This window comes from Schistosoma haematobium, chromosome 2 (assembly GCF_000699445.3).
Source record: "Schistosoma haematobium chromosome 2, whole genome shotgun sequence".
NCBI classification, from domain to species: Eukaryota; Metazoa; Platyhelminthes; class Trematoda; order Strigeidida; family Schistosomatidae; genus Schistosoma; species Schistosoma haematobium.
In genome coordinates, this window is record NC_067197.1 from 18,212,059 (window position 1) to 18,238,974 (window position 26,916).

Genomic DNA, 26,916 nt, shown 5'->3' on the forward strand with positions numbered 1-26,916 from the left:
GCTAAAAACCTGATTCATTTTCCATTCAACTGTAAATAATATCAAAGATATATAACTGACTGTAACGTTGGTCTACCAGGAGGTTAGAATAAATATTGAAATGTTTGACTGGTAGATATTTTCTGCCAGTTAACTTGTCATAAAAAAACCTCACTTAGTCAAGCATTTTAGTGTCATGAACAACAATGCATTTAATCTGATGTTGTTAGTAGTATAGTCTTTTGGTATTTACTTAAAAAATCTTTGAAAAAGAGATAGAAACTTAGTTTTATTTCAGTACATCATAACTTCTTTCTGATTTGAAATATTCACAACAAAATAACTGTGAACTTCTTGTACAATACGTTAATTGGTTAGTGCAGGTAAGCATATCAATATAGGACAACGTTTATTTATTCATTTATAAAATCATACTCTCTTTTATTTTTCATTGTTATTTCTAATGTTTCTTTATCTTCATTCCAAGCTGCTTTACTTGAATCTGGTTCAACAGGATTTGGTAGATATAATACAAGCTTACTAAAGAAAGATAAAAATAATGTTTTATTATAAAAAACGTTTTATTGTCTTGGATAGTCAGATAAGGAAAAATAACTTTCAAAAGTTCATGCCCTGGTACGACCGAGAGTGAGGGGAGTCAACACTCCTTCCCAAAATGCTCTCACATGGCCACATGCATTCAACCACTGCCAGGGAAGTCCTGCTCACTGCCTTCTCACGGTGGGAGTGTTGTTTACGAAATTGAGAGGACAAAAAGCGAATGTCCGGCGCTTTAACCGGCTAGGTGAATACGGAGGATCTACCTGGGGGAGTTGGAAAACACTGATTCCAAACCATTGGTTCATATGGGATTCAGGATCCTGAGAGAACAAATGGAGTATGAGCCAATCTTTGGTCACCGACAACCATGGGACTGCATCTCCTAAAGTTGCTCCACTGCCTTGTGGATTAGACCTTTAGGTCAAATATTCGGGGTGTGGCTCCCTATGAAAACCACCTGTTTCATTTTGGACACCCGGGCACTATCCTAGCCCTTACACAAATCGTATGATTTGTGGCGCATATATATTTGGTGCCTTCTTGTGCCTATGTTTATGTGTTTAAAAAATAATAACAATAATTTATGAAGTTAAAATAATATTTGGTCTAAAATCTTGACGTTAATTGCTTGTTCTTGTGAAGATAGTTAACAACAACTTATTTTGTAAGCAATTTTTGTTATTGTTCATAGTTTCACATAATTTGCACAATTACAATTATTGACTATAAAGTGGTTGTTTAAAATTTGATCTTAAACTTCTGTTAACATTTTCTTCTCTGTTTGCATGATACACAGACGTCTGCTCATAGATACACTGTTGTGCACACACTTCTCTTTCTCACCTATAACAGATGTTTACAGATCACACAGATATTTCCATTACGTAATTATCCCGGAAACATATTATCTTGGATTATATCTATCATATATGAAATTATTGACTACTTCTTATAACTGTGGACTACGAGATCAAAACTCGAACACACTCCCTACTCATAATTTAAGTAACCTCCCACACTTTTTCTTTGTGAGCATTTATATTTGTGTATATTATCAATTGTCTTTATAATTTTCTCAATAACTATTATTATTTTGGTATTGATATATTTGGTCCGCCAAGATTATCTGGTGAGTCCGACATGAGGATGTCAGCAGAACTATATTAATTTCTGCTTAAGTGTCTACTAAAAATTCCGTACCAGAAATATTAAACCTGACATATGGGAGACGGCTGGCCAAAAGCAGTCATTGCCATTACAGTCTGGCTGGCACGTTTCCCCGTTTGTCATAGCTATACGACGTTAATTTGCACGGTCTTGTGCATCGCTGTGCCTTGGCGCCGTACTTGTGGTGATACCAATAGACTCCTGGGATTGGTTTAGGTGACCTAGAGTATTGTCTGGGAAATGGCATTTTCCTAGAAGATGATCTAGCACGTCTTATATGTATAGTGTATAAAGTTGCTTGTAGTGCTGCAAGTTTATTAGACAAGTCAAAGAAATGCTGTTGAAGTATTGCCATTTCATTGGTCTTTGCCTCTTCAGTAGCTTGTAATGTGTTCACACTAAGGTAATCTGTGGCATTAACCGTGGTTATTGTGAGTTGAGGTATACGAGGTAAGTCAGAAGAAACTTTTATAGAACTACAACTCAATGTTCATATTATCATTAGGTGCATACATTATACGAACATGCCGAAAAAATGTTTATATAGATAAAGAATACATTTATCTATGGGTATAGTATCATAGCATAACAAACAAAATTAACGTAACGGCTCACTAGATGATCTCGCCGGATCAAATATCTCATTATCAAAATAATGATAGTTATTGAGAAAATTATGAAAACAAATATAAATACTCACAAAAAATAGTGTGGGACGTTACTTAAATTATCAGCAGGAAGCGTGTTCGAGTTTTCGTCTCTTAATTCACAGTTATAAGAAGTACTTAATAATTCCAAATATGATAGATATAATCCAAGATAATGTGTATTAGGAAACTAATAAGTATGATCAGAATTAAATGAAATATTCAAATATTTCAGTGTTCTTGAAACAGCTCAATTAAAAACCTATCAGTTACCCACTATTTGCCTTCATTTCAACTGATGTTACCGACTGAATTAAGTTCCATTTGATGGAAATGATGCAGTATATTAACTGCACAAACTTCTATGTACAAACTTATACAAGGGATTAAAAAGGTAAAAGCTCACGTTATTATGGGTGTGAACTTAATACAACTATTAAGGATGAAACGAAGATAACTAGACATCTTATCTGTAATCAGTAATGTAAGATAAATCTCACTGTCTTGTAAAAAAACAACCTGATGGACAATTCGACTGACCAAATACTATTTACATAACTTTAAGATAAGAAATCCCTATCGTGAGTACGCACTGCTATGGAGTTCCAGCTAGAACAAAACAGCTATACAGTGCTTCCTGATTTTCAAATGTTGTTTAACTTAGGTTGGTTCGTGATTTTACTAACAAATGGTTGGAATGAACGTTACCAACTGGAAACAACAGCATATTAATGTTAAAACGATTTTAAGGAACAGTTGGTCAGTTAGCTAGTAAAACTAGTTATACAAGTATAAGAATCGAATATAAAAAATTAGCGAAATTATACAAGAGGAGTGGGTCATTCGGATTCACATTTTGCATATCCTAGAAGATATAGGAAATCATATCAACAAACCTAACCTGTTCGTGCACCAGAGGTTTGTGAAGGCTTTACTCTGGATGTCTGCTTAGTCAAACGGTATTTTTCTTAGATAAACCCTAATGTGCTTATTCTTATACTGATGATGTTATTTTTTTACCAGCCCACAAAATAATTAATTATTCAAATCGTCTTACTACAAACTCATTATTTGAATAAATAATGGTAAATTTAGTATATTGAACGGCCGTCCAGTGCTTCCAGGTTTTTCATGGTGGTCTAGCTTTAATCGACTCATGAATTCAACTATTAAATTACTACAATCTCCACAATCCCCCATTCCGATATTGAACGTGTATTATTTCTGTTACTTAGTATCCAAGAGATAAAAAGCACGTCATCCAACTTGGTAAAAAACGAACAAAGTAAATAATTATCACAAAGAAAAGAACAATAATTTAGTGTTGCGTTAATTGATGTAGCATAGTATCTAATAATATATGAATTTAAATTAAAGTATCAAATCCATATTTAACGAAATATTTTACTTAAGGACTTACTACTTAGGTGCTCTCAGATCAAGAAATGTTTCTTTGACGTCTAGAATAATGTCAGACAGTCGTGTATCTGGAAGTGTTACTTTGACCTATGGGATGAAAAAGAATCAAGACTTGAATGTAAATATGTAGTACTGGGTTAGTTGAAAATAAAAATGCATCTTAAATGATTTATAAACTATGATTAACAAGATTATAGTAACAAAAATATATATAAGATTTAGATTCCTCTTCCACTCTATATGATGAAAATAGAGGAAAACAATGTCAAAGATATAGAAGATGAATGTCATCCATATAATGAAATGCAACAGCTACAACAAACACCAAAGTGGTCATTTGTTTCACCTTCATCTGTGCAGAAATCGGTTAACTTTTAAATATCATTATATATTTTAGCTTATAGAAATACGTATGTTCAAATGTACACGTTGATTTGAATTCGAAAATGGCAAAATATTATAGACAACACGAGCAATACAACAGAGCTTTTATAACCCAAAAATTCAGGTCACTGAGAGATGAAGTCAACCGAATTGTGGGTGGACGTAGTGATAGCATAGTTTCTGGTGACGGTCTGTGTAGCACTTCCCTCTTTGTGACCAAGGTACAAAAACACCTCTCTCGAATCTATCCTTTTCAGTTCAACTTGGGTCCAATCGGTTTCATTTATTCCGAGCACCTCTAATTTGTATCTCCTCATTTCTGCAGCTATTTGATTGGTCCTTAAAGTCTCCCACACTGTCCGAACATTCCATGTACCTTAGTTAATTATTGCTCTGGTTGTTTGAGGGGGCATCGGCCTAGTGACTTCTGAAGAATCTCGGCTTTCACCATGAGATGTCATAACTCTTACTTCAACTTCCAGGGCAGAGTTTAAATGGTTTGAATTTGTTTATCCCGGTTAGAATTTTCTTAGAAAGGTTGTTTTCTACAAGATGGGGTTGCTGACCCTATGCCCAACCCTTCTACTTTACCCAGTCTTGGGACCCACAGTAACCCTAGAAGAGCTACAGGCGGAGTTTTAGAGAATATAACATACTCAAAATCACTCAGTTAGGCTAAGAATACCAGAAGGTTTGCTATGAAAGTAAGTAAACAAATTTTGCAAGAAATTTCACTAAATTGAAACTAAAAATATGAAAAGATGGATCAGAAGAATCTGGCTTTATTGTAATGTAGAATATAACGTTGTTATTGCTGGGGGATAGCAGTCCATCCACACACCATCTTTTTTCTATTCTCACTTAATACCAACTATTAACTCCGACTAGACTTGTTGGTCACAGAAAATTCCTGATGCATGCGGTGAGTGAAGAGCAATGGTAAATGATTAACTGTTTTACATCCTTCGATCTTCCTTAACATTGGTAATAAAAAGAAATGTCTGAGCAAATCGATTTCGTTACTTCCACTTCATACTTTGCAAGTGAAATATCGTTGCTTAATTCTTTATATATTTCTGGGCAAACCAATCAGTTTTCATAACTGGTTTTATGGTCTATAATGACATAACAATGAACGATACCTGGCCAATACATGTTTGTGATATAGCTATTCTTAGAGCTCTGAGTTAAATCAACTGTATACTTTCCCTTGTGAACGCATACCCATTCATTCTTTGTGTTGCTTTAACTCTTGGTTTTAGTATCCAGTACTTCACAGCATTATACACAATACTACAGGACCTGTTATTAAAATCTAACAATCAAATAGTAAATACGTAATTTGCAAAATGTCCATCAATTGTCTCATAATGACTCAGACTTCATTGTTCTTGCATTTTCATACAAATTGCATTCTGTTTCCACTCTTTACTGTTCGATCCTCTTGTCTCTCTGCTGCCAGACATTCTGTTCACGACTAACATCATCTACTACTTATGTCAATATAAGTAGCACACATCACACTACTACCAGATTGAATTTGATCCTGTTATATTTTTTTGATTATACTGGCAAGAAATGTAATAATTCGGACGGAAATAATATTTATATAAGATTCTAAACGACTTCTATATTTTTGATTGAGATCATCAACCGATTGATGTTAGACCACCATTAAATACCCGGAAGCACTGGACGGCCGTTTCGTCCTATTGTGGAACTCCTCAGCAGTGCGTATTTACGAACTCGCTCGCGGAATTCGAGCCCAGTGCCTTCGGTCTCGCACGCAAACACCTAATCTGTAGACCACTGATCCGGCATCCAACGGTGTTAATGTCTAACCTCAACCAATCCACGAAATTGCGTGACCATCTTCCATTGTACTAAGGTACATACCTGTCTCTGTCCGACACGGATTAACTCCTCTGGTCACGGCTTCTCACTAGAACTCCGAGAATTCCCTCATGAAGCTAGTCATTTGTGAGCATATGGTCATTATCAGTATAGGGTTATGGAGATTATTAACTTTTTGATTGAGATGATGAACCGATTTCTATTTTCCTATTTGTCGCTTAATTTTAAAACTGAAACATTTTCCTTAAATACAAATGAATGCAGTTTCTTTATAAAAAATATTTTACGCATAAATTATGATAATTTTAATTTCAACTAGAAGTTTGATTCTGCTTACAATCATGTATTCACAGCAAGCTGTCGTTGGATTTTTTCTACCAAGTTGTAAATAGACATCTTCAGCTGTTACTGCTTGCTGATACACTATTTCATATCTGTATATGAAATGAACAAACACATAGAAAAGTGCTTTAGATGAATAATAGTCAAAATTTAAACGAATAGTTTAACAAAGATTAAGCACCGAGTATTTTGAGGGTATTATGGCCTTAAAAATGTGTATCTTCAGTAAATGAATTAAATTATTCTTAAAACATTAATTAATTTGATAAGAGATATTTTAATCACACCGGTTATAATGATCTGAATGTATGTTTCCTCATAACTATTTAAATAATTAATCGAAGATGGATAGTGGCTAGCAGTGGAATCCAGGACGCGCGTTTAGTCCTATTTGGGACTCGTCAGCTGGATGTACCTGCATCCCAGAGTTGATGTTCACTCCAGGACAACAAAAGACTGACCAATTACAGTCCTAAATAACAGTTGGAAGATACAACTAAAATAAAATAAAGTGTACTTAAATAATTGAACATACAATAACATTCATCTTATTTATTTTAATTTGTTTGATATGTGGGGATAGTTAACATAGACTTATTTGGTAATTAGTTATTTTTATTATTCTCATTTTCTACTGGGGGAGGGACTTTGTAGGCGCTGGCACCATGTCAAGCCCATATAGGTTATTTTAGCTTCTGAACAAACCAATTCTTTCTCCTCAGGCCAAATTTTGACCTTGTCACTCATTCGCTTATTAAGTTGATTACTTTTTATATGATCGTATGTGTGTTAATTGCTTGCTCTATTCATTACGTGTCTGTAATTTACTTTTGTCTGAATATAAATATTGGGTCACTCTTTATCAAATTGAGATGGTTCACTAGCTTTCTCCACCACACGTCACTGTGTTTTCCTTCGCCCTCTCTACTCCACTTCCTTCGCTTCGTTTCCCTGATTGTCTGTTCAGATCACTCGTATTTGACTTATTTTTATTCCGTTATTCTCCAACGTGAAATAAGTTGATAAGAATGTACGAGGATTGGCGGTATGTATATTTCTATAACAATCATTATACAACCTAACTGGAATCAGACACAGAGCTACTAAAGATACCAGTTTGATGATTAACAGTTGAATAATAATCAATGTTATATTTTGTTGTTTTCGATAATGACTCAATATCAAGTTTATGTTTATATAGTGGTATACATAAATATCCAAGAGGCCAAGAATTTTTATCGTAATGGTAGGTTGAAGATGTTACTTAAACAACTGTACTAACATGCTGAATGGTAAGTTCAGGCGAAGATTCTACAGTTGAAATCCGTTTATTGGATATGCCATCAAATACTCAGTGAACATTTGAATTATAATAACTGTTAGTAGTGATTCTTAAGATAGTTGAAATTTTCCATAAATTAGTAAAGTGGGAAAAGAAGACCGTAGTCTAACATGAAATAGATAGGATTTTTACCTACTTGGGCTGAGGGCGCGGATCATATATATCTTCATGCTGTGTACCTTCTGGTATTTCATCAATATCCCATATATCATCAGGATTCTTTTGTTTCACACTAGGTTTTTCTTTCTTGACTGATAAATTGGATAAAGATGTGATTGAAAAAGTGTGAATTGAGACAAACCTTCAGAACCATACTTGGGACCAATATCGCCCGGTTTCATTTTAGACATTGGAGTTATTACCTGGCAAGGAAAGAAAATGTGTAGCATTTATTATCAACGTATATATTTATGGAGGGAGAGAGAAATATTTGAGGTAGTGTTTGATACTCATGGGACATAACTAACTACTTATTGAACTAGTTGACGGTAGAATTAATGAAGTCAGTAGTGAAATTTTTATTAGGTGTTTTTTCGGTCTACAAGTTACTTATTAGTTTCCTGACAACTAATGTAATACACTTATCACTGGGTCGCGCGAATGACACTTTGCCTAATAGTCAATAGTAATGATAAGATTAGACACAGGGTACCAGGTAAAATGGGTAGTCCAACTGACAAGGCTGTAAACCTTTGTTGGTTAAGGCAATTGAGATATGTGTTACATTCCCCCAACTATCATTTAGCCTGACATAGTTCGCTGACTGGCAGAGGAGTAAGTTGGGAAAATACCATGATTAGGCCAAACAAAGATATAATGTCAGTCTATGAAGTCCTATATTGTTGGTCTGGGCCAATTCAGGAGGTGGGAAATTACTAATAAGAGTTTTAATTTATAATAGAGTACATTGGGTGAAATGTGGGGGAGAGGTCGATCATGCCAAAGCAGGTGCATCCATTCTATGACCATTTTTAAATCAAGAGTCTTACCGACCGCAAATTTTCATTTTTTATTCCCTTTATCCTGCATATCTGATGTTTAAATTTCCATCATAGCTGATAATATTTTCACTTCGCTTACCACTCATCTTGTTAGGTCATTTTTTCAATGTGCTGATGTAAGGTATTAAAACTTGGGTCAATACAAAGTCATATTCGGTCGATTGATCAACGGATCCAGTCTCTTGATGAATGAGACTGACGTACAGACTATTTCACTGTTTAATTGCCCAAAGGAGGACATATATTTTAATATAGAGCTCACCAACAAGGCATTTGACCTAAATGTCGAATCCATAATTCAATGAGGCAGAGGCCCACACTGTGTCTGGTGTATAAAGTAAGTTCATACACCATTGATCGGCTCAGGTCATTGTAGTTTATATCAATTACTGACAGAAACATCGGCTTCAAAAGATTTCCACCAAAATCCTCTGTATAGACCAACCTATTCAATGTTCTCAGAGTTTATTTTATCTCTTTTAATCTATGCACATACCCACGCCAAGTAAAAACAGTGAGTGGTATTTTCTCAGAAGGGACTATAAACACGCGGTCGTATGACAGTAATTTCAAAGTGTGAAATTTCCTTCTAGTCAATAAACTAGGACGTTCGAAGGTGTGTGTAACCTAGCAACCGAGTACAAGTTACTTTACTCGGGGATTTGTGCCACATCTTCCGTGTAGGAACTTCTGAAACCGAAGTGGAGCCGAGTTTGAATCTTCAACGCAATGATTGAAACACAAGTGTTTTAAGCAGCAAGTCACTACCTTACACCATCCTTTAAAATAAAGAAAGAGTAGCAGTCTTTATTCTAATTTAATTGTTGCTTAATTATCAGGGTAAAAGTATGAACAACTAAACAGAGATAACCCTCAAGATCGAAAATTCTATTCACTTAACTAATGGAGGATACTAAACATGATTTGTATCTACCAAATGAGATCGTTTTCTGTTAAGACAAGTCGATATTTGCTTTAGTTAGTGGGACAATTTACTTCTGAATAAAGGAAGTAAACGTGGGAATATGAGTACTCTAATAAGCATATATATTAGACTTGATTTGTTCATTGACAAAAAACTACTATCTGGTTATCCTTTCACACAGCCGAAGATAGGAGGTCGTTTAACCAAGTGAGTAAAATTCTCACCAATCTAAAACAGTTTAGATGGATCATCGCCACGTTATTAGTAAGTAGACTGAAAAAAAAATAAGTTAGCCATCGGTTTTTATCGATTCAAATAAAACTACATGGTTACATTTTCAGTTATGAATTTAGATTACCACGAATAAAAGGACACATGAATAGAATAATTTTAGTATAACAGTCCAATTAATTTAAAAGATTAAAGGGGAAAAATTTATAACTCACGTCATCCTGATCACTATTATCTTCCAACTCGGGATCCCTTAGTAAATTTTGTAATGAACGTATATTTTCTCGTGTCCATACAGCTTCCATTTTGTCTCCTTCATTATCAACAAATGTACAAGTGAGCTTATTATTAGTGAAAAATAATCAGTATGATAGTTATACCACAAGATAAACAAGGAAATTATTAGTTGTGTCACTTACACAGGTGATTGACTTGTGCACGTTTGATGTAAGTTATAAACAAGATCGAAAGAACTTTTATATCAAAAGATAAAAAAGGCTAGATTACTGTAATATAATTCAATGAAGTAATTATAAATCCCAGTTGACTTGAATAACTTTTGTGCCTCAGAGAATGAGTTTGATACTTGTTTACTTTTGACCAAGATGAAAATGAAATTAAAGAAACACTAGACAGCTGGGAAAACAGCAGTGCAAATGTTCAATACAACCTTACTATGAGATACTAACAAACTCAACCAATTCAAGATAACTCTCAACAACATGTTCCAAGACTTACAGGATCTACTGAAAGAAGAAGAAACTTCTATGCAGGCCGACCGAGAAGGGGTCAAAAAAGCATTAACTTCAACGTGTCAGGAGGTGCTGGGCCGCAACAAGCATCATCATAAGGAATGGATCTCTATGGAAACCCTAAACATGATTCAAGAAACGAGGAACGAGAAGACAGCAATTAACAACAGCGGAACACGAGCAGAGAAAGCCAAGGCACAAGCTGAGTACACGGAAGCAAACAAGCAAGTGAAGAAGAGCATTAGAACCGGCAAGCAGAAATACGTGGAAGAACTAGCAACGCCGGGGGAAAAGCTGCAAGAGAAGGAAATATGAAACAACTATATGATACAACGAAGAAACTAGCAGGGAAATATAGTAAACCAGAGAGACCGGCCAAAGACAAGGAAGGCAAGATAACCACTCATAATCAAAAACGGAGGAATAGATAAGTGGAACACTTCGAAGAACTCTTGAATAGACCATCCCCATCGAATCTACCGGACATCGAAGCATCACCTACAGACTTTATACAGCTGTCACTCCATCAACGACAGAAGGAATCAGGGTGACCACCAGACAAACCAAGAGTGGGAAAGCAGCAGGACCTGACAATATACCAGCTGAAGCTCTAAAGGCAGAAGTAGAAGTAGGTGCAAACGTGCTGCGCGTTCTACTCAGGAAGATTCGAGAGGAATAACAAGTGCCGACAGACTGGGAAAAAGGATAACTCACCAAGATACCAAAGAAATGGAATCTGAGTAAATATGAGAACTACAGAGGCATCACACTACTGTCAGTACCAGGGAAAGTTTTCAACAGAGCGTTGCTGAACCGGATGAAAGATTCAGTATACGCCCAACTTCGAGATCAACAGGCTGGATCCCATAAGGATCGATCGTGCACAGACCTAGCCGCGTCACTACAGCTCATCTTTGGACAATCAGTAGAGTGGAACTCGTCACTATATATCAACTTCATTGACTATGAGAAGGCACTTGGCAGTGTGCATAGGAGGACCTTATGGAAACTTCTTCGACAGTGGTTTACCTGAGACCGTCAAAATCATCCGGAATTCATACGACGAACTACATTGCAAAGTGGTGCATGGAGGACAGCAGACAGACGCATTTCATGTGAGGACCGATGCAAGACAAGGCTGCTTATTCTCCCCCTTTCTTTTTCTTCTGGTGGTCGGCTGGATTATGAAGACCTCGATGTCTGAGGGAAAGCACAGAATACAATGGATAACTCTGAATCAACCAAACGATTTGGACTTCGTAGATGACCTGGCCCTCCTATCCTTTACACACAAACAAATACAGATGACGTCAATTAGTGTGACAGCAGCTTCTGCATCAGTAGGCCTCAACATACACAAGTGAAAAAATGAGAACTTTAAATAAAACACGAAGAACACCAACCCAATCACACTTGATGGAGAAACTCTGAAAGATAAGGAATATTTCATGTACCTGGGAAGCATCATCGATAAACAAGAAAGACCTAGCAAAACAAGAACTGCATTCCTACAATTGAAGAACATATGGAACTCAAGACAACTGTCTGCCAACATCAAATTGAGAATCCTCAATACGAACTTCAAGGCAATTCTATTACAAGGAGTTCAAACTTGAAGAACTACTTCAATTAGTATCAAAAATGTACGGGTATATATAAATGCAAGATATTCAATCTCCGTTGATCGGATACTCTCAGCAACAACCTACTATGGCAGAGAACAAATCAGCTTCCATCTAAAGAGCAAATTATGAATAGACGCTGGAGATGGATAGGACATATATTGCAGAGATTATCAAACTGCATCATGAGGAAAGCCATAACTTGGAATCAATTGGAGAGGAAAGGAGGAAGACCAAGAAATACACTGAGTTGGGAGTTGGAGACAGACATCAAAAGAATGAATAACAACTGTAACGGATTGCCCAAGACAGGGTTGGATGGAGAGTGCTGGTGGGAGGCCTATACTCCATGCAGAGTAACGGAAGTAAGTACTTACTTACGCCTGTTACTTCTCGTGGAGGAGTATAGGCCTCCCACCAGCACTCTCCATCCAACCCTGTCTTGGGCAATCCGTTACAGTTGTTATTCATTCTTTTGATGTCTGTCTCCAACTCCCAACTCAGTGTATTTCTTGGTCTTCCTCCTTTCCTCTCCAATTGATTCCAAGTTATGGCTTTCCTCATGATGCAGTTTGATAATCTCTGCAATATATGTCCTATCCATCTCCAGCGTCTATTCATGATTTGCTCTTTAGATGGAAGCTGATTTGTTCTCTGCCATAGTAGGTTGTTGCTGAGAGTATCCGATCAACGGAGATTGAATATCTTGCGTAAACAACTATTTATATATACCCGTACATTTTGATACTAATTGAAGTAGTTCTTCAAGTTTGAACTCCTTGTAATAGAATTGCCTTGAAGTTCGTATTGAGGATTCTCAATTTGATGTTGGCAGACAGTTGTCTTGAGTTCCATATGTTCTTCAATTGTAGGAATGCAGCCCTTGCTTTGCCAATCCTCGATATTACATCTGCATCAGGTCTTTCTCGTTTATCGATGCTGTCTTTTGATGAACTTGATACCTGAGAACTTTATTTTTCAAGTGTTCATTTGATTTTGAAGTGCTCAGAATTTCTAACTTTTACTAGGAGTAATATATAGATCATTGACAGAGTAAAGACTACTATAAAGGATTCGTAGACTGGGACACCTTTCATATATTATTTCAGATGCTGAAATATTAAACATTATTTTTCAATACAGATACTAATAATCGTTAATAAGATTGCAATCGGTTCATAAAGATGTGAACCTTACAGTGTTCAGTCAATTACCAAAAGAGTTCCTCACATTTTAGTTGACCTTTTATACAATATTTATAATATAACCCTTCAATTTATTCATATTACTTTTAAAACAAATACTCAAATTCCTCAATGGAGCAGTTGACTGATTCCTCTTTATACAAAATTCAAACATAATAAAGTATCAACAAAAATAAAACAATGAATTCTGATACGATTATTTTATTCAACATAAAACTGTTATACTAAATATTTGTGCCTTCTCTAGTTGTAAAAGTTGTGACAAATATCCAAATATTCAACCCAGTTCTGATGGTTTTAGCAATTCATTAAAGAGGTTATTTCAATGTACCATTTGGTGTTATTGATTCGTTTTGACTCCATAAGTTTAGCCGTTTAGCTGACAAAGCATTATTAACATCAAACTGTAATTGATTTTTCGTCAATTCTTGTGGAATTAGTTCCATACGAAGCGTCGTACGATCTACTATGCCACACGCAACCAATGTTGCAGAAAGATCAACTAACATTTGGTGATTGCATAGTTCATTGGGATTTTCAATAGTGTTTAGTAAAGACATAGCTACAAGACGATAATTTCTATTGGTTTTTGATAATGTTTTCGATCTAGCATGATCTAACGTTGCATATAACTCTCCTATTGTATCTTCTGGATGCATTTCAACATTGTAAATTTGCAAACCATTTTCCGAATAAATCCTTAATGTTATAAGTTCTGATTTTAATTGATTCTTGTCTATTGTGTTATTTTTAAATATGTAATCAGTTTTAATTATTCTAGTTGACGGAACATTAATTTGTTCACCAAATTCACTTTTTATGTCTTTTCTAATATTTAACAGCTGACCAGATTTTGTTAATTTATACTCCGGTAAACGTTTTAGCAATTCATCAAAAGTTAAAGATTTATTTCGCCCATTAGTACTTAATGTGTTTGAAGTTAGTTTATTGGATGAGGCATTACATTCTGCTTTCATTTGATTTTCAATTCTAAAATGGAACGTATAAATTATATAGAAAATGAGTTAAAAAAACAGTTTAATTTGCAGATATGTAGTATATATATTTGTGGTTATGATCCATTTAACTTAAGATCTCAAACAGTATTATGTTTAAATTCATTCGGTATTGTTTGCTTGAATCTTCCCATTGATGTTTAGGACGTCAGTTGATCAGTCTCTTATGAGCATATGTGCATCCTGTGAGGATTGCCTAGACGTTTACCTAATTTGCAAGCAATATAAGCAAATGTAGTTGGTTGCTAACAGAGGAATCTAGGACGCTCGTGAAAATCAACTCTGGGATGCAGGTAGGCCCAGCTGACGAGTCCTAAATAGGACAAAACGCGGGTCCTGGATTCCACTGCTAGCCGCAAACCATCTTTTCTTATAGTATTATGGTTGTGTCAAAAAGACAACCAGAAAGTTGACATTTTTTACACGACTCAGCTCAGTAATTAAAGATGATTGCAATTTTTTGATCTGTTCGTCTATAGTCTATCTTCTCCTCCATTAACTATTAATAGTATGCTGAAGTACGTATTGTCTGAGAATGCGTCAAAAATATATTAGCCATTTCACAAGACAAAATTTCACGACATCAACAATCGAATTGTTTATTTAAAAAATGTCTGTTCATACAGTAGTATGTCTTATACACCTTAGGCTACTTTATTTATGACTGTTATTAGTTGTAAATAAATCATGTACTGGGATCTGGATATTTCGGTTTCCAAAAAAAAAACTATGAATAAATTCGGCTACTGGGTTACTTTTAGTAGCACTTCTACCGTCTTGAGACGAGAATTTTCTAAACACTTTGATGTACATCGTTTTCTGCTTAAATGGAGATGTACTCAGTAATTAAAAAAAATGTTGTACATCAGCTAGTTCGGGTGTCAGTTGAATTCAGTCCAGTTAAACAAATAGTATCCCCAGCTGTCACACACTAAATACGGCTTTAATACTAGCAAACAAACTTATGTTTGACTGCAGAACTGTTATTTATTAAGCTTCAAATGATGTTACACTAGACACCGGAAGAAAATGTTACTTGAAAGATCAGTCTTACTGTAGTGATAAATTCGTGCTTACGGTTTCTTCACAATATTTCCCAAGTTAAAATCTTTGACCAAAAGCATGTCTGAATGTACTCTCTTTGTGGGTTTTAGTTTTTAGTAGTGAGTCAGTTTACTAGAAATTATGAACATTAATCAGGCCATTCAGAGAAAACAATTCCAACACTCAGAAATATCAAGTCATCTTTAATTATTTCTTACTGTTCAATACTGAATTCTTCGTTTTTATCATTGTTTGGTGTGTGTTTCTCATTACTGAAGGAAACTTCCTGACCTACATCTTGTTCATTTGTTAAAGAACTCCCGAGTTTATAACCACAGGCTGAAAATGATGTTGGTTTTTTTAATAACATAAAATGAGTTGTGTGTTTATCGATTAGTTTGAATTGAACCCCATTTGGATAAGAAGATTGTAATTCTGATGGAAAGTAACCGTCCAGTATATCCTAAAAAATTAGAAGAACATGGTATACTTAGATTCAGAATGGAAACTATCATAATTTGAAGGAATTTCTCCTCATGAATTGATATTTCAGCTGGAGAGCCGTTGAAGACATAAGAGAATTAAACAGTTGTTTCTTCGTCACCAAGGACTCTTCAGTACTTTCCATCCATGTCTTGGCGAAATCATCAAAATTATGACTCGATTTTTAAATTGTGACCTAGTTCTCTAAGGAAATCGTACGCAAAGATAGTGAGATCAACTCTGCGAAAAATTATAGAACGATACCGTTAAGGGTTATAAAGCGAGGATGAAACAGATGCCTAGTACACTACAGCTTTCAGTAATTCTCTATCTGATGGTAGTCTATAGGTGAGAACTATTTTTATTTCAGTCAATAATAAAACAGATGCTTTAAAACGTTATGAAAAACCAGTGGCTGGTTTTGGTTGTACCAATGTTAATCAAAACAACTTGATTAACATGTCGTCATACTATTCCCTTCAACTTTCCCCTGTCAGAATAACATTTTGTTATTTGGTGTCTGCTTTCAAAATTATTCCTATCATTTACAGTTTTATTTTTTTAAACAATTATTGATAAGTGGTACAGAGTAGGGCTATGAAACACTCTAGCTTCAAGAGATTCAAACTAAATTCTTATATTCACTAGTAACATTAAAATTATTTACCAAATCTTAAGATCAGTTATGCATAAAAGAGTATAAATGATGAAACAACTTTATTGAGCATAAAAATAAGTTACCAAGTTAACAACCAACTTAATTGATTTATTGTTGAAGTTTATAGAGTTATAACTTTTTATATGTAAATCACTCAGGAATTTGGTTCGAAATGTTTTTATAAAAGAGAAGTTATTTTTTTCTCGGAATTTTTCATTGTTATAGATTCCAGTTGTTTGAGAGTTTTAGACCATTTAATAAGGTAAGTCAGATAGTCAGATAGTCTTCCATGAACGATTTACTTTTACTCAGATACAGTGATATCTGGAAAATTCCAAATCAAAAGTAAACAGGAACAATAGCTTATGATGTTGAAAGTGCAGTTAATCTGTATCATTTATTAAATTAATTCATAGAACTGTAATCACTTTATTTCACTTGAACACCTTAATCTTACTGCTTTCTAAGGAGTAAAGTAATTTGTGATTTTATAGGATAAAGAGAATCAGAGATATTTACTATAAAAAGTTTCAAACTAGTAACGGTCATCTATCTATGGTGGGATAAAAAGGCAAAATCACATTTTTAACTTGTGGCTCTTGCCGAACATTACTTCTATTTTTAATTCAGCATGGGGACCATTCAGTATAATATTTTTTTATGCTTTTAGTGTGCTATTTTATTCAGCATAACGTTGATTTACTTTAGTGTAATGTTTATTCAAGAAAGATAATACCGTATTAGATTAATGTAATCTATGTTCAGTATAGCATGCAACGTGCACTCTTGCTATAATTTCGTATATGTGACTTCTTACTAATTAATAGTAAAATGTGTTTACAAATCATTATATAAATGAGTGCATTCTGAACTAGAGTCGTTGTCATGTTCTTGGGGTTAATAAAACTTCACTTGCACCACTCTTTGTGTTCTTACTTTGCGTTGTGGGAATTGTAGTGGTTCCTCGTTTCAAGTACGTCTAATAAACAACGTGGATGTAACCCTGAGACGAGTCGTAGTTTTTTTACGCTTTATTATTTCTTAGTGAAACTTTGTCTGTTCCTATTAATCACGTCTAAATATGTCATTAGATAAAATAATTCTAGAGTCCTAAGTGTAGCATCATCGGCTGCCTTATAATCCTCAGTTTAACGTTGATTGTTTACCATTTATTTGACAAGTAACGTACCGTTATACTATTTCGGGCAAATAATTTGTGTATATATAACAGATTTAACTCTCTGATAAAAATAGTTTTAGTATGCTTACTAGTAGTTCTATCCTTTGAGATCTGGTCAGCTATAATTATCGAATCGTACATTACCAAATCATCAGTTTGGTTATCTTATTCTGTCTATCATTTTACCAGTTAGTTGTGTCATTATAATTTACAGTAATCAACGTTTAGCATGGAATAATTTTACTCAAAAGTGACAAAGTAGGATTACTTGGACGAATTGTAGCGTATCATGATTTTTATAAGGACGAAATGGTCCAGAATTAAAGCATAATCCATCTGCATACAGAGTTAGTGGAATCGGTGATTGATTTTGTAGGCAAACTATATTAGGTGAATTGGATTCTGAAATAAACTTTTTCTCATTGTGCGCGTCGTTGTTCCAATCATTTAATAAATAAATCTGTTGAACTAAGCGACTGAAGGTTGTTTCGTTGAATTCTTATTATTGATAAACAAATAGCAATATTATTGTCATTAGATTTATAAACAAAGCCTACTTAGACCAGTTTCATTTCTTGTACTGATTACATGGCCAGTTGATTGTCTTCCTATCCACATGAGACCATGGTCATGAAAAAATTCCTTCATTTCAAGAATCTATGAATTGAAATAATACATGTATTTATTCATTTCATTGCCTACTTGTCCTTGTAACTCTTCGCAATATTTCTGCAGTCTTTCTATAGTTTTCTGATCGGTTTCTTCAATATTATTTTTTCTCTCGTCAGCATGGAGTATTTTGAGTTTACTTTCCAGTAGTTCGATTTGTAAAGTTTGTCTTTCAATCACTGATTTCTATAAAAAATATTGTGACAGATTTCCAAATTATGAATAAAATCACATGTATGCCGAATGAAATATTGAGATGCAGGTTCTCACAAAAGGTTTCCCCCTAAAGTCCTCCAATTATATCATCTAGGGTTTACTCACTTCAGCATTTCTAGGCACTTCTTGGAGCCCCAAGAAACAAGAGTGAAAACATTGCGACTATATACGTGTATATTATTCTGGCACCTGATTTGTTCAACATAAGACCATTTAGATGAAATGAGCAATATGAATAACTAAACAGAATCACAGGCACACAAAATTTCTCGTTTATTTGCTGTCGGTTGGTAAAAATTCGTTACATCAAAAAACATTGAATTCCTTGAACTGATACCTTAATGAAACTAAGGAAACCGTAAAACGTTTGACTATTACTTAGGATGTTCACAGCCTTTTAATTCAAACGAAATATCAATTTTTACTCTAATATTTAGTATTTATATGCAAATATGTGAGAAGTAAACCAATCACGAGCAAATAACAACAAAGACGTGGGTCACGCAACTATTCATAACAAATAAAAACCAATCATGATAAAAATACGCAAATCGCATTGTAGCTGTGACAGAAACTTGGTTAGTCCAGAATTTTGACATTACTCTAGAATTATCTGGATACCACTACTTGAGAAGTGATAGGAAAGAAGATGAAGGAAAAAAGGTGATGTCCTTTTATACATAGCTAATAATATAAATGTCCACTCCTCTGCTAGCGAATCCCATGATAGTGGAACTTGTGAAGTCACTAGCTGTGAGCTGACTATCGGGTGCGGTAACTTTATACTTGGTGTCATCTATCACAGCCTAATCTGCTTAGCTGATGACTTTATTTTAGAGCATATTTGGCTATGGAGTGCAAAAAACAGATGCTTGATATTAGGAGACTTTAATTCACCTGATATTAGTTGGACTGAAATGACCACGGAAGGATCTATAAACTCCTTTGATAGTAGGTTCCTGGTAACAATAATGGATCATGTATGCGAACCCACACGTTTTGGTGCCAACCAAGGTTCTTCTCTGTTAGACTTGGTAGTCACTCATGAGACTGAGGATATTGTCGATTTAAATATTCTTCCACCGTTAATGAACAGCGATCACGCCGTTTTGTAATTCACGTTTAGAACAAGGGACATGATATACGATCAGGTTACACCCCGCCCAAATGTATGGAAAGCCATTCAGGAGTGCCCTGCTGAGACAGATTGGTCAGTATATACTAGCTTATCAGTTAGAGAAGCATGGTCCATATCTTAAGGCAAGTTTAGTTCAATTACATTCTCGTTTATACCATGCCCGGTTCCACGTAGAACGAACGACTGTCCACCATGAATAACTAAACAAGTCAAGAAACTACTTAGAAGAAGGTAAAAGCACTGGAATATGTTCATCTCTACTAGCTTAGAACAGTGCAGATCCAGTCATCATAAGACTAGCAATACTTGTAAAGCATTAATAAGTGAGACTAGACGATCATATAAAAACAGTTTGGTTGAGATTGTAGATATAGTCCGAAACGATTATTCTCGTATATAAAAAGGCGAACTCAGACAAGCGATGGAGTTCCATCACTTCTGATAAAAGGAAATTAGTTACTCTTGGCAAGAAACGATACCGAAAAAGCCAAGGCTTTATCGGAATATTGCATTAAAGTGTTTTCTATCGGTAGTGAAGGACGACCAACGATTCATTGTGATTGTAGTGGCTCGTTGATAGACCCTGTAGTCATTGAGAAAGGTACTGTCTTAAGGCTACTTCAGCATCTGAAACCTGATAAGTCCAGTGGTCCTGATGATATTCATCCTAGGATTATGAAAGCCATATCAGATGTAATGTCTCTGGGGCAATCCAGAATCCCCAAAGACTGGAAAGACGCGATAATAGGTCCGGTGTATAAGGCTGGAAGTAGGGATTTAGTTAATAATTATAGACCCGTTAGCTTAACTAGTGCAGTTGTAAAACTGATGGAAAAAGTTATTCGGATATCTGTTATAAACAATGTTGAAGGGCATAATCTTTTACCCAGAGAACAACATGGTTCTTGGAGAGGCCTATCATGTTTGGCAAATCTCATTGCAAGAGAAGACTGGGCTGCGGCAAAAGACCGAAATATTCCTGTAGATGTGATTTTCATAGATCTAAGTAAAGCCTTTGATAAGGTCTCACATTCTGGTCTTAAATTAAAACTGCAAAGTTTTGGAATCCATTAAACAGTCAATAAAAAACCAATAACTATAAATCTTAACTTCAAAGGTGATGATGTTGCAAACACAATCAACAGGAGACTGAAAACTGCGCTAGCCAGAACTTATCCGGAGGCCAAACTTCTAATTCTGTATAAAACAACATGTTCAGTAACTCAATCAAAGGTTGACAAGCATCCCTTTCATGTTACCGACAACTGTATTTATAAATTTATGTGTACCTGCCAAGGCAGTTACATTAGCCAAACAGAAAGGAGGGCATATCTTAGATTTTTTGAACATGTTCCAAAAAGCCTCAGAACAAGAGAAAAAAGACTCTAAACAGTGCAATCCCCAAACATCTCCTTGATATAGGACGTCAAGTCGATACCTTGTAATAATTCAAGGTGATCAGTAAGCAACCAAACTCTAGTATTCTAAAGTTTGCTGAAGCCGTGGCTATCAGACGCCAAAAAAACTGATTTATGTGTTCAAAAGGAGATGCTTAATAATCTTTTCTTGCCTTGGTGACTAATATTCCTTCGCTGTATCTTAATATATATTTTTTTCTTTAAAATTCTTCTTGCATTTATTACATCATCCAGTTTTATTTCAACTACCTTCCAAATTAATAATCTTATTTTATCAGCTGAACTCTGCTCATTTTACTCCTATCAATGTTTGCTCATTATATAATCACTTTTTTCTAGCTGTTTGAACTGTTGTCACAATCAGTGTTGTAAAATGCTCCTTTACACAAAGTATATATTTGCAATATTCAGTTTATCAAATTTATTTACACCCTTGCTATACTATACTAATATGTCTTCAATATAACTTCCAAGCAAACCCTCTCATGTAAGTAATTTAAACACAATATGTAATTATTATTATAAATATCACAGGTCGTAGGCAGCTGACGAGAGCCAACGAAATAAAATTAATTCACGCTATTCTGCTAGAATGTTTGTTCTTGCTCTTTTCGAAATGACAAAAGAAACTATGTGTATGAAACAGTCATAGATTGGAGGAGTGATTTTCTCCATGAAAGGAAGTGAAGGGCAAAGAAAAATGGAGCTCTCTTCTCGTGGGAACCTGTAAAACGTGGAGTTCCACTCGGTTCTCTTCTCTTTTTACTTTATGTAAATGAATTACCGACTGTAACAAAATCATCTGTTCTACTCTTCGCCGATGACATAAAGATTTAGATACCCATACACAGTATGTCAGATAAAGTAGTATTACATGGTGATCTAAGATCATTGGTGACATGGACGGACAGGTGGTCATTAGAAGTAAATTCTAACAAGAGCATGGTGACGCAATTAAATAACTATGATGATTCGTATCACCACACAATATGTGGATTCGTGCTACCCAAATTAAGAGAATATAAAGTTTCAGAAGTCAGACTAAGCAGTGATTTCAAAACCACTAGTCACTGTAAGGCTGAGGCTGCAAAAGGCTATAGGGTATTATGGTCTATTCGTAGGTCTTTCCAGTATTTGGATGATGAAATGGTTAGATTACTATACCCGACTTTCATGCAACCACATTTAGAATATGGGATTCAAGTAGCAAGTCCTTGTTTTAAGTATGATGCAGATATGCTGGAAAGAGTCCAACGACGAGGGACTAAGATGGCAAAAGGTCTATCTGGCCTGTCGTATGAAAACAGACTGAGACACCCCGAAATATTTCTTTTATCTTGCCGTAGGGCACGGGGTGATCTGATATTGGCTTATCGTATACTGAGCGATGACTTTGGTATTAATATGTCTTATCTTTTCCTTCCGTCTAGGACTGATCATTTGAGAGAACATTCGAAGAAAGTTCAGAAACCGAGGTCAGATCGTCAACGCCTAGAGTTTCATTTTTTGCACCGAGTAGCGAGTTACTAGAATTTTCTACCAAAACACTTAATATCAGAACCTTCTGTTGATATATTTAAAACGATATTGGAACTGCACAGAGTCACAAACTGCAAGGATTAATATAGGTCGATAGACCTATCCTTATTACTGAGGACTGAAGTAACTGTGGGGTGACAAGTATGGAGAATGGCCAATAATCATAATGATACACTGAATAAATACGTGGAGTAGGAGGTAGGGTTGTGAAAATTTGCGTATATTATGGGCATCTGTAGAGGTCAGAGATTTGATGTTTTAAAATTCAGGTCTTAATATTTTCGTAAGGTGTATAAATAAACTGTTGTAGATTGTCACATCAGCTCTTCATATGGTGGTAGATGATTTTAAAGTATGAAAAACCTCGCACAATAATGTTGTAATATCAGTAATACAGGTCAACTCGGACGACCTAGCTGAGTAGTCTGACTGACAAAAGTTCGAAACAAGATGTGATAAAAGTTGTGATGATTGAAATAGGTAAAAAAGCTCAAGTGTTTGAAAATTTCTCGTAATAACCAAATATACTGTTGACAAAAATAAGGTAACATTAACTTAATATATGTACGTAAATTCCTGAGACCTACATACTCGGTATTTTCCTTTAACAAAGCCTCATTCTTTTTCAGAAGTGAGGACAGTAGTGTTGGATCGTTAGTTAAAGTAGGCCTTCGTTGACTCAGCACAGTTTTAAAATTTAATTCGCTTTCATCGTTCTCCATTTTCTTTAGACCATTGATGAATTTTCGAACAGATATTTCTGAAGTGATTTCATCACAAAGATTATCTGCAGAATATGATAAACCACAAGATGGGGATCCATTAGATGTGCTTGGACAGGATAATATGACTTTTCCTTCAGTGTGTTTTAAATCTCGAAACTTTGGTTCACGCTCGCAACCTTGACGCGTCATTGTCATGACTACGTTTGTATAATTTGAAGAGAAAAAGTGGTACGAATAATGTGGTAGTTAATTCATTAGTGAACTTACGTCTGACCTGTAAACTTTTAATCCTAGAATAGTTATATCGAATCACATAAGATTATCCAGTCAGGACTAGCACAAGCCATCTAGCCTCCCGTCCCTTCCAAATGGAAACTGGTTCTTGACATGAACGTGATGTTTATGACAAATTAGCAGATATTGACGTGTCCATCCTACTCTTTACTTTCAATAGTAAGCATTATGAACAGTTAGTCTACCTAGTCTGACGACCAACAGGTTCAGTAACCTGGTCATGCAGCATTTTATATCACAACCATATACAACCTACCTTTCTTTGTGCAAGTATGGCTATCAAATATGGAATAAAGAGAGGATCTGTTTCGATGAGACATTTTTAATTTTAAGTGGTCTGCTACTAGTGTAATGTGAGAAAAAACCAAACATGAACGCGACGAAAGTATGTTGTGGAGATATGACTGACAAGTTTATTTTGTAAATAGTTTTTAATATTATTTATATTTATTTTGTCAACCTTTCACTGTATGTATATTTAACAGTAAATGAATGCAACTGTTGTTTTAGTAAATGACCTTGAACACATTTTCCGTTGTGATTCTGACATAGCGTGACATACCGTTGCTGGCTAACAAATACACTGCTTCTCACACATTCCTCGTTCTATTTTCATTCGTGATTGAGTTAACTGAGATCTAAAACAAATATTATTTACATACATAGACTGTGAGTGCGAATACACCACACCTTACTCTGGATTATACCACTGGAGAGTTCATCGACACGTTTGGAATTACCAAGCATCTATAATTGTGGATTTATTGTACCAGACTAAAGCTGAACACGTATCATTTCGGGTGAACTTAAGTAAAGTCCCATTTTTATTGTATTTGTAACATTTAACTGGTATATATTGATATTACTATTGATTTTTATTAACTTTGTTGATACATTTTGCGTTTATATATCATCTGGTCCACCACAATGTACATTGATCTGCTACGTCCGCATTATACTGTACGGTTTAATATCACTACACAGTGTGATTTTTCCTACTTTTAAGCCTAAACCTGGACTGGAAACGACTATGGAGTCATTTTTATCTTTCTAATAACCCTATTTTTCCATAGAAAAATTTGACCTTTCGTGCATATACTTCTTGTATCTTTATAATTCTACACCTATATGTCACAAATGCTTGTGTATGTCTGTTCACTTGTTATTTAAAAGCCAAAAAACACCACACCACCTAAGTAATATTGGCCTTGGTACTATCATATTGTTAACTGGAAGAGTGCAAATATCTAGTCTACTTAATATTACGTTGAGCTTACCTCGTTCAGTGACTAGCCTGAACTCACGAATTTGATGGACAAGACATTTTTCTTCACAAATGCTTTCAAAAGAGTACTCATGATTATTTCAAGCGCTTATGTTTGAACGGCAATGTGACAACTAATCAATAAGTGGAACAAGTAACTAAGCCATCATAATATAGATTCTAATCACTGAACTAGTGAATTTCGACTATCTATGGTTTAACGTGATGAGTTCCAAAAAAACACTTGATGGTCATTTATCTCCTGTAATAAGACCACGTGGTGGACATTTAAGACGTACCGGCGCTTTTTTATTCCAGCATCTCGAGGAAATTTATTTCACAAGTCTATGGTGAGATGAGATCTCTTAAGTACTATAAGTGGGTTAGAATTTAAGACAATAATATCAAGACATTTTATGTGAAAATTATATTTGAAATAATCTCAGCGATTGAAATTTTAAAAAATTTCAACGTTTCGTCCAACTAACTTGTCTGGACTTTTATCGAAAAGTCTGACAGCGCTTAATAAACTTAGGGCTGAAACCAGTAAAATCTTACAGTCGTTAAAAGTTAAACTACGATTGCCGCTATGGTTCGTGTTATATCCAGAGTTGTAACCTTTGTAGATTCTGTAGACTTCCTAAGTATCACAAGTACGGTACTCCACAAAGACCAGTGGTTGACTTTGCGAATTCGCCGACATACAATCTAGCGAAATAATTAACTAAAATACTTAAGCCTTATGAAAAACTGATTAATCATGGAATTAAGGACTATGGAATTCAAGAATATTATCGATACCATCGATAAAGAAGGGGATGAACTATTGGAGTGTTTTGATGTATCTTCCTTGTTCATTTATGTACCTGTCAATAGAGCATTGGATATTATCTTTGATTGTTTAGGATCTGATTCAGATTTGAATTTATGTCGCCCATTAGATCCATCTCACGTTACCAAATGTTTGAAATTATGTTTAGATCCACCTTATTCATATTTCGGGGAGACCCTTACAGACAAAATGAAATTATGGCAATCGGTTCACCAGTTCCTCCGACTGTAGCTTATTTATTCGTGCCTTCCCTAGAAACCAGTGCAATCGCGAGAAGTGTATGTCCACCAAAGGCCTGATTACGGTATGTACATGATATTTGTATTATCACTAAACGTGATGGCCTGAAAGAATTGTTTGAAAATGTAAACAGCATATCGGAAAGCATTAAGTCAGCGAAGGAGGTAAAATTCGTTGACCACAAACTAGCGTTTCTCGATTGTTTGGTTGAGCGAAGACTTATTAATAGTCTGAAAATAAATGTATTCAGGAGATCAACACATTCTGAGAGATACTTACATTGCGGTTCGGCTGATGCACAGTGTACGGGAGTGGATGTTATAAAAAATGTAATGAACAGAAGTATTAAGCTCGTCACAGATAAGGAAGACCAACAAGTTGAATGGAATAGAGTATTATCTACACTCAGGGTTGACAATTACACGAAAGAGTTTTTAAAGATCATTACAAATGAAAGAAAAATTAAACTAGAATGTATACAGAAAGATTGGAAGTCCACCGTGGTCATCCCATACCGTAGTGAAACCAAGCGGATTCTTAACAAGCATGATATAAGAGTGTATTTTCGGGCGAATGACAACATAAGATCGGCATCAGCGAAAGTCAAGGATGGGTTCTTGAAGAAAAAACAACAAAATATTGTCTATGAGATCAACTGTCATGATTGTATTGCAACTTATATGGGAGAAACATCCAGGCAATTGAACGTAAGTTTGAAGGAACACAAACTATTTGAGAAATGTTCCAAAATCCTCGGTTGACCTAAAGA

At 35.1% G+C, this 26,916-nt stretch overlaps 1 protein-coding gene across 2 annotated transcripts; it reads right to left on the reverse strand.

Annotated features, from left to right (window-relative positions):
- PIH1D3_1 (Protein pih1d3) lies at positions 1–23,787 on the reverse strand. 2 transcript variants are annotated; one of them, XM_051214503.1, is made up of 11 exons: positions 23,380–23,787; positions 18,515–18,667; positions 18,370–18,469; positions 18,081–18,310; positions 15,710–15,954; positions 10,068–10,165; positions 7,997–8,057; positions 7,832–7,946; positions 6,349–6,445; positions 3,775–3,860; positions 1–519 (listed from the first exon to the last, which is right to left on the reverse strand). In XM_051214503.1, exons 1-6 carry the CDS (start codon positions 23,710–23,712, stop codon positions 10,084–10,086), a joined length of 1,143 nt encoding a protein of 380 aa, XP_051067687.1. In that variant the 5' UTR covers positions 23,713–23,787; the 3' UTR covers positions 1–519; positions 3,775–3,860; positions 6,349–6,445; positions 7,832–7,946; positions 7,997–8,057; positions 10,068–10,083. The 2 variants fall into 2 exon arrangements, with proteins under 2 accessions (XP_051067687.1, XP_051067688.1); XM_051214504.1 differs by lacking the exons at positions 1–519; positions 3,775–3,860; positions 6,349–6,445; ... (1 more) ...; positions 7,997–8,057; positions 10,068–10,165 and adding exons at positions 13,617–14,421; positions 16,716–16,956 and having other exon boundaries at positions 23,384–23,787.
- Positions 23,788–26,916: the final 3,129 nt, after the last annotated feature.